Genomic DNA, 8,056 nt, shown 5'->3' with positions numbered 1-8,056 from the left:
CCCTTCGCCGAGCTCCAACCCCCTTCCCCCTTCCATTCCGTCGACCTCTTTCCCCTCGGACTAGCTGCGCTTCGAAACCCGAAATCTCATAAATTCGACGAACTTCTCGATCCGGCTCGCAAGATTTAGCTGAAAAAGGAACGAGGAGGGGTGACAGATCTTTCTTCGCCCTCGTTACGCCCGGCCCCACCCCCGTGCGTCCAAGCTGGATTATCCAGCGGAATTAACTTTCATCTTGGAAAACTCTGGCCCTGCACCGTTCTCGAAAATCCTTCCCCTACCGACAACCGTTTCCCTCCGACTAATTCCGAAAAATTCACCGACGATTCGTCGATACCTGTTTCGCAGCGCTCTAATCGCCTTGTTTTACTGTCTGCCCTTGGTAACTTCGATTAATCTCTCTTTTTACCCTTGCTTCTCTCTTTTCTAGTTCCTCTTTCTTTCGTATTTCACGATAACGACTTTGAAATTTCGACACGATTAGCCTAAAATTAAATTTCTTTTTTAAAGCAGCATAGTACGATCGAAGAAGGGTTCGAGCTTTTTCAAGTGACAACGACGTATACTAGTGGCCAGACATGATAGGAGTCGATATGAAAATTAATTTCCGTTTTGACTGATTGCAGAATGGGCATTCACGAGTTTTATAAAAACAATATCGATCATGAAGTGCACGATTTAATTAGATACAGTCCATCCGCTGAATGTTGACAGCGATTGTGAAAAATTAAAATGTATTGAACAGGCATTAAAAATACTATCGGTATTCTTTTACTTTCCTAAAAGGAGACGGCATGTATCATTTTTATCATGAACGCTTCGATTCTCTAGAGTATGACTGGTACCTTAAACCAATCGCAATCATCATAAAAATCCTCTTCTCCCAAAAGAAACAAAACGCTTCCGGTTACACTGCATGAAGCGCAAAAAAGAGGTGCTAGTACTCAATTGGGGACGCCATGGCCACAAAACACGGGTATGTACGAGGGGGGACGAACGCGAGGGTAGCGAATAAATAACAAAAAAGTTGGTCCTCTCGGTGCACCGCGAAAAGAGGGGTCGACTGCGCGGGTTGCTGGCCCTCGCATTGGTTTTTATTCAGTGTTTGTTATACACTGAGAAGACATAAGAGTAGGCACAGGCTACCGGTAACCGTAGTCAGACCGCCTACCTACAAGCCAGAGCAATAAAATGGATTTATCGATGCCACAAAATGGCGGCTCCTTGCCCGCTCTCCGCCGTGCTCGTACTTCATTTTGCCGATATTAAATGCTGTAAATTCAGGTCGCCGCCACTTTCGCTATCTCTGTCTCCCTTGCCCACGACCCTTTCCTCTCTTTCTCATTTTCGTTTCATTCGTAGCTTCTCCCCTCCTCAGCATTGAAAAAACTGGGAAAAAGAGCGCGAGCAACGAACGGGCGTGGGTGGGTTAGAAAAAAAATTCGGCGGAACTTTGCCCGCGCTTAATCCGCGCTCCCCCGTTCGATGTAAATTCAATCTCGGTCGGAAGGTGCCAAACTGAAGCAAGAAATGGAGAAAGTTGCGCTTGGTCAATGCTTTAAGGTTTACGGACGGAGCAGCAGCAAAAGGATAAGAATTGGTGTCAGTAGAATCGCGTGATTGAACTTCTTCAACTCCCTTGGAAAGGTAGTTGTATTTGCAGAATATAGATTTATGAGTTGAAAATATTGTTTACCTGGGAGGGATTGAACCAACGTGAAAGACGAGAGTATAAGTTTCACCAAGGCTGTTGGATGGTCTGTAGATGTCTCGAGTTATAAACTATCACGGTAACTCTGTTGCGATATTGGCTAGCTGGAAGTATGTTTAGTGTCCATAAGGGAAGCGTAGAGTCGAGCGTCTGACAGGCAACTTCAACTTCCACTTTCAAGTAGTTTATACCGCCTTAGAACTGTTCTTTCTCCACTATCCTCACTTCTTTACATTTATGTGTATTTCTTATTTCAACATTAACCTGAAACAAAAACAAAAGTAGTTAGTATTAAATGTACGTATGTCATTAATCTAGTTGAAAAATTTACTAATCAAAGTAATGAGTTTGCTGGCGAATTAAAAAAATTCGCATCTCTTCATTTCCTTTCTAACAATCTCACAATGCTTCAGTAGCCACGAAACCAGCATTCTCGGTAGCACAATGATGTTCCAGTTTTCCTCTTTTTCCTTTCTTCCTTTTTTTCCACTGTCTGAAACGAGATACGCGGAAAGATGAAGAAAAAGAAGCGGATCCGCGGATCTTTCACTGCCGACGAAGGCTGTTCGCTACTTCCCTCTTTGGCTGGTTCACATATCATAACTCATCCGCAGCAGTCCGATATTAGAAAGGTGACACATCGTCGTGTATTGTCAACCGTCATTGAAAAGAAGCTTCAGAAGAGGAAAAGAAGTCGAGTCTTTTGAAACCAGACACGGGAATACCTCCAGTGTAACGCGTGCGATATATTATTCGAGCGTGTAACGCGACGAAACCGAGCAGTCGCCCCGGCGTAAAGATGCATTAATCCCCTGACAGCCGCGTGCCTCATGGAAATGCTTCCAGCAGAAACGCGAAAACACGCGGTCCGCGCGAAATTTATTTTGCCAGTCTGCCCCGACTCATTTTTTATTCGACGCGACCGCGTTGAAATTGACCCGACTTCCAGAAAAAATATTAACATTCCCTCCCTGTAAGAAGAAGAATGGTGTAATATCGTTAGAGTACAGTAATATTTATTGCGATATTGTGAATATTTTATCAAAAATTCGTCCCTCTTTCTATTCCTTAAAATTGATTCGACTCGCTGAAAAATATTAAGATCGTCATAAATTATCTTAACATCTTTTTTCTTCAAAAAATTCATCTTTCTGCTTCTTAAAATTGACCCGATTCGGCGGAAAATATTAACATTCCCATCTTTAAGCAGCAGAGTACCGTAATATCATCAGAGTAGAGTAATATTATCGTGACATCGTGAACTTCCTTCGAAGAATTCATTCTCCCTTCTCTCGTGAACAGACTGAAATTGACTTAGGATAAGAAGAAATAATGAAATTGGTTGCTTTAAGAGAAAGTCGGAGCTTGTAAGCTTGAGAGACAAGAATTCCAAGCGAGTCGTCGTTAGGAAACGGAATACAACTTTATTTAAAGGTGGAAATGTGTATATTCAGTCGATAAAAGACAGTGGTTGTATAATCCCTGGTTCGAGCTACATTACGATCAATATACTGGAGTCCAAAAAGTTATCAGCGAATGCCTGAAACAAACTTATTGGAAATTTACTTGTAAATTGTTCATCGTTCACTTTTAACAAAAGCTATGTTAAAGCACAGTTATCGCGAGTAATATTCACATTTACGGAACAGTAATCTAATTTATACGCATTTTTCAACGAAGCGTGTGTGAAAAACTTTGCATACAGGAATATTTCATTTTCTATTTGGCCTCGAAGATGATGAATACGTAATTTACGCATTTTATTATTAGTCATAGCAATACACCATGTAGTATTTCGAATATTATATTTTTTATAGTACAAATGATCTTCTCACCCACCAACTCCATCCAATTTTTGCACTTCACATTCCTTACGATTAGAATAATGCGCAGTTCGCCGAAAACGAGCAGCTGCAAGTTGTCAAACAGCCAGTCATCTCGCAATAAGGGGTTGCGTCGTTATTGAGCTCGTAAACGAACGCTTTACGATCCTCCTCTTACGCAAAAATCCAATCGTATCCATACGGTGGCGGTAGCAACACGTATCCCCGACATAAAACGCGACGAAAGCAGCGAATGAGCAGAAGGGTGGAATTTTGTTCCTTTTCATCACTTCTCTCTCTCTCTCTCTCTCTCTCTCACTCACTCACTCACTCTCTCTCTCTCTCTCTCTCTCTCTCAAACCAACGCGAAAGCATGGCAACAGTAATAAATTTCGCGAGTGTACGTTTACGCCTCGGTGTGACGCGTGTTGCGTAGAGGCTGCTCTCGAATTTCGAGCCATCGAACCACCCTTCTTCAGATGCAAATTACGCAGAGGGGTTGCTCGTTTGTAACGCGAGCAGCTCGCTTTTTGGAGCAACCATAGCTGTCGTGTCTTTATCGATGCGTAGAAACTTCCCTCGCAGTCAGGAATATGGGACAATAATTCGAGCGTACAATGGAAATCGATGCGGAACGTTCGCGGTTTCCTCTGTTTCGTGACCAGAACCTAGTTCAGTATGACATATACAAGGATTCGAACTGTATCTGAACTACAAACAATGAGATAGGTATTTCGATATTCGTATAAATAGTGCGTCTCTCTGTCCTATAAAAAAGAAAAAGATTATTTCGCTCAGAGAAATGAAGAAGCTTCACGGGTATTACGTAATACTCAAAATCGTGTTGAATCCTTTTCTTTGACGTCATTTGACGATCGCAGGAAGTTCGAATTTAGAACGACATGTTACATTCTCTAAGGTAAGTTCAGAGCGGACATGTCACTAGTGCCGAACACAACCCGCTGATAATTTTGATGCAACATGTTCTTCAATTGTTCCGCGTGATCTCGGTCTCTTGTCTCGCAGACCACTTTCACGTCCACGCTGAAGATGTCCGACATAATCCAAGCCCGCTCGTGCATGATGTCCTTTATCGAGACACCGATGCTGGCCAGCATTCTACAGAGCTCTGCGATTCCGCCCGGTCGATCGGACACAGTCACTGTAAACTTCAAAAGCCGGCCTTCCGCTGCTAGTCCACGCTCCAAACACCTACCTAGGATCGTTGTGTCGATATTTCCTCCGCATAGAAGCAACACCACTCTAGAAAAGAAAAGCAAAGTGAATGTTATGGTTATTGTTGAAATTATCGAATTTGCGAGAGATTTTTTTTTAGTTTAATCAACTATATTTTTCACTGATAAATTAAGAAGAAATGTTAAAGAATTATAGCTTGAAATTAAATTGAAGGAAGGAAATCGAAGAGATATAGGAAACGCGACAGGAAGGTGGAAACGCTTTCGTTCTTGAATTAACTATGTGCAACATCAAACGACCTTTTGCCTTTTAGTTCTTCCAGCTGACCAGCCAAAATGGCAGCAAGGCCGGTCGCTCCAGCACCCTCGACGATACATTTCTCGTTCTCGACCAGCTTCAGGATCGCGATTGCTATCCACTCTTCCTTCACCACGACCAATTTATCGATCAACGGATTCGCGGTGGCAAAAGCGTTGTATCCAACCTTAGGGACAGCAAGGCCATCGGCCAAAGTCGAATCTATACGAGTGTAGGTAGGTCGATCTGCCTTTCGGGCCTTATAGAAACTGGGACATCTTTCCGACTCAACGCCCTGAAACCCGACAGAAAAACGATATTGGTTTACGTCGAAAATACGTTTCATACTCGTCGATGTGGAAAAAGAAGTGTTAAAAAGAGGATGAACGAGCTTGAAAGTTCGTTTAATTCCCATGATAACTCACGATGATCTCTACATTTGGTTGGAGAGTTTTCACGGCCAGAGCTACCCCCGCGATCAAACCACCTCCTCCGATGGGAACAACCACTGCATCTATGTCGGGTACCTGCTCCACAATCTCAAGACCTAGAGTTCCTTGTCCTGCCATAATATCTGGGTGATCGTACCTGAAATAATATAAACGAGACACTCTTGTCTTCCCTACTGCATGGCCAGCTCTTGTAATAGACGATTTTCTTATTTTCAAAATTGTCGCTAACAAAGAAAAATATCTGAATACATGCTAATCCGGCAAAATAGATTTTTTTAATATCGTAAGAGAAAGATGTTAGACATCGCTTTCGTGTAAAAAAGAAACAAGCAAAAGACATTTTCTATTCACTATAGGTTCATCAATAACACGTGTCGAATATTCTTTTTATTTCACGTTATCCGCGAATGAAACTAGCAGCAAACTGCTATCATCGCAAGTAGAATATGCCTTTACCCATTTATATACGTCAGCCCATTCTCTTTCGCCTGTCGCAGCGCTATACCCTTTGCCTCACCCATATCCAGACCATCGACGATTACATTCGCACCGTATTGACGACAAGCGGCGATCTTCATGATCGGTGCCAGCACCGGCATCACTACGGTCACTGGTATATTAAGCTTGTACCCGTGATAAGAGAGAGCGAGTGCATGATTTCCCAGTGAGGCCGAGATCACGCCGATCTTCTTCTGTTCCTCGGTCAGCATCACCAGAGCATACCTCGCGCCACGTTCCTTGAAACTTCCAGTTGTTTGGAGGAAGTCTTTCTTCAAATACAAATCGATACCCATCGCATCTGACAGGCGCGATTTCTGGCAACAAATAGGAAATATTTTAATTTTTTCCTTCTTTCGTGTTAAATCGGGAAACTTTCTGGCAAAGTATCCATGAGACGAAACGATGAATTGAACAAATTGCGTTGGAAAATTTGGCTCCACTTTCTTAATATTAGCTATGTTTCGATTGATAATTTTAATAGTTCTGGAAGATAATTCATAATAATTATAAATGATCCATAAATAATTTATAAATAATCTATAGAGCATTCATAATTATTATATAGATATAGAAGCTCTTTTTCAGAAAAGCTTCTCAATTGTCATTATACTGAAAATTGAATATAATTTGAGTTGGAGAGATATTTGTCATGTGAATATGAATTACGAAATAATAGGAAAAGAAGAATTCATTTGATATTGTGACATAAAGATTCGAGTATGGTGATAAGACTAATAAACATTTTATATAGAAATATGACATTTTCAAATTTCAGGTCATACCACGCAAGGAGTGTTGACGATTCCACATTTGATTTTGAACGCAGCAGAAGTGATGTCCTCGAAAGTAATCTTTTGGGGATTTTCCTCGACGCAGTATGGATCGAGCATGTCCTCGTTGTTCTGTAGACAAAAACGCACACGATTCGAGACTTTTCGGTTCTTTTTGGAGCTAACCCATTCGAATCGATTGAAACCGTGCACCAAAAGAAAAGATATCGCGGGCAAACACGATCTTGTCTTGTCTTTTAAAGACAAGATCACCGAGATGATCGTTTGGTGACATCACGTTTTCATCCCAATGGTATCCGAATTCCACCTCGTGTTCCGAGCCGTGTCGACTCGAATAAAGCTAATACAACATTCGACGATTCTTATCACGATAATTGCCAAATGATCATGACATTATAACGATAATTACGTAAAGCGTCGATGAGTCGATATCGTTGTTTCTACTTTCCGCGATCAAATCGAAATCTTGACCGTTGCTATGGTCCTCTCCGTTAGACTTTCGATTCAAATCCCTCATGATCGTCAGATTGAAAGCGGACTGACATGTGCCAAAAATTGACTGCACGTTCGCCGATTGTTCGAGTTATTTATTCGATCGGGAAGCGTCGTGTAATCGCGGTAATGTGCTTTATCGTCGCAACCTTCGACCTCTTTTCCACGAGAAGAGAGCTGAAAGTCTCGTGATTGTCATAATTCCGCGATGATTTCCCTTTTCTTTTTTGTCGATAATACAGCTCGTTATTAATATTCCACTCGCGATACCACCACGATCAAACGCCAACCAATCGATCGTTTGTTGTCGTTTCGAAGAAATAAATTGCACGAGTCGCGTAATGAAACGCGTGAGAACAAATGTGCACGGATAAATCGACGAACTTTGACTCCGGATTCCGGTGAAGAAATAGTAACGAACCATGGTTAAACGTCTCGAAACTCTTGTTGCAATTTTTGTTAAGTTCAGAGAGAAACGTACTCCTCGACGTACCAAAATCAACTGGCGATCATGAATCGTGATGGTAACTAGCCCTCAGTTTACAGATAACCCCGACTGAACCGATAATACTCAAAGAGACTGATAACGAACGAAATTATTTCGTCTTCGAATTTTCTTTATTAAATATCTCATCTATTTCCCGCGATACTCTTCTCAAGATAACGTTAAAATTCCTACAAAAGATACTTTGCTTATCTTTTCAGTTAATGCTATAATTTATATGTATAACAATACGACGAATAATTTATTTCAGAAAAAAGAAATCAGACTGTCTATAAAATGTAACAGTT

At 41.5% G+C, this 8,056-nt stretch overlaps 1 protein-coding gene across 2 annotated transcripts; it reads right to left on the bottom strand.

The window, feature by feature from the left end:
• Positions 1-3,447: 3,447 nt before the first annotated feature.
• Positions 3,448-7,769, bottom strand: LOC122567944 (L-threonine ammonia-lyase). 2 transcript variants are annotated; one of them, XM_043727129.1, is made up of 6 exons: positions 7,182-7,342; positions 6,764-6,883; positions 5,937-6,295; positions 5,454-5,616; positions 5,031-5,323; positions 3,448-4,797 (listed from the first exon to the last, which is right to left on the bottom strand). In XM_043727129.1, exons 1-6 carry the CDS (start codon positions 7,287-7,289, stop codon positions 4,449-4,451), a joined length of 1,392 nt encoding a protein of 463 aa, XP_043583064.1. In that variant the 5' UTR covers positions 7,290-7,342; the 3' UTR covers positions 3,448-4,448. The 2 variants fall into 2 exon arrangements, with proteins under 2 accessions (XP_043583064.1, XP_043583065.1); XM_043727130.1 differs by lacking the exon at positions 7,182-7,342 and adding an exon at positions 7,686-7,769 and having other exon boundaries at positions 3,500-4,797.
• Positions 7,770-8,056: the final 287 nt, after the last annotated feature.

This window comes from Bombus pyrosoma, linkage group LG5 (genome assembly GCF_014825855.1).
Source record: "Bombus pyrosoma isolate SC7728 linkage group LG5, ASM1482585v1, whole genome shotgun sequence".
NCBI lineage: Eukaryota > Metazoa > Arthropoda > Insecta > Hymenoptera > Apidae > Bombus > Bombus pyrosoma.
This window is presented reverse-complemented; position numbering and strand designations above follow the sequence as displayed.

What these genes read in the sequence shown, in the direction of transcription:
- LOC122567944 (XM_043727129.1), bottom strand. Translation starts at nt 7,289, where the DNA reads ATGAGGGATTTGAATCGAAAGTCTAACGGAGAGGACCATAGCAACGGT. An exon ending in TCGACTCATCGACGCTTTAC is followed by an intron (nt 6,884 to 7,181) that starts GTAATTATCGTT and finishes TTTTGTCTACAG; the next exon opens with AACAACGAGGACATGCTCGA. An exon ending in GAAGAACTAAAAGGCAAAAG is followed by an intron (nt 4,798 to 5,030) that starts GTCGTTTGATGT and finishes TTTCTTTTCTAG; the next exon opens with AGTGGTGTTGCTTCTATGCG.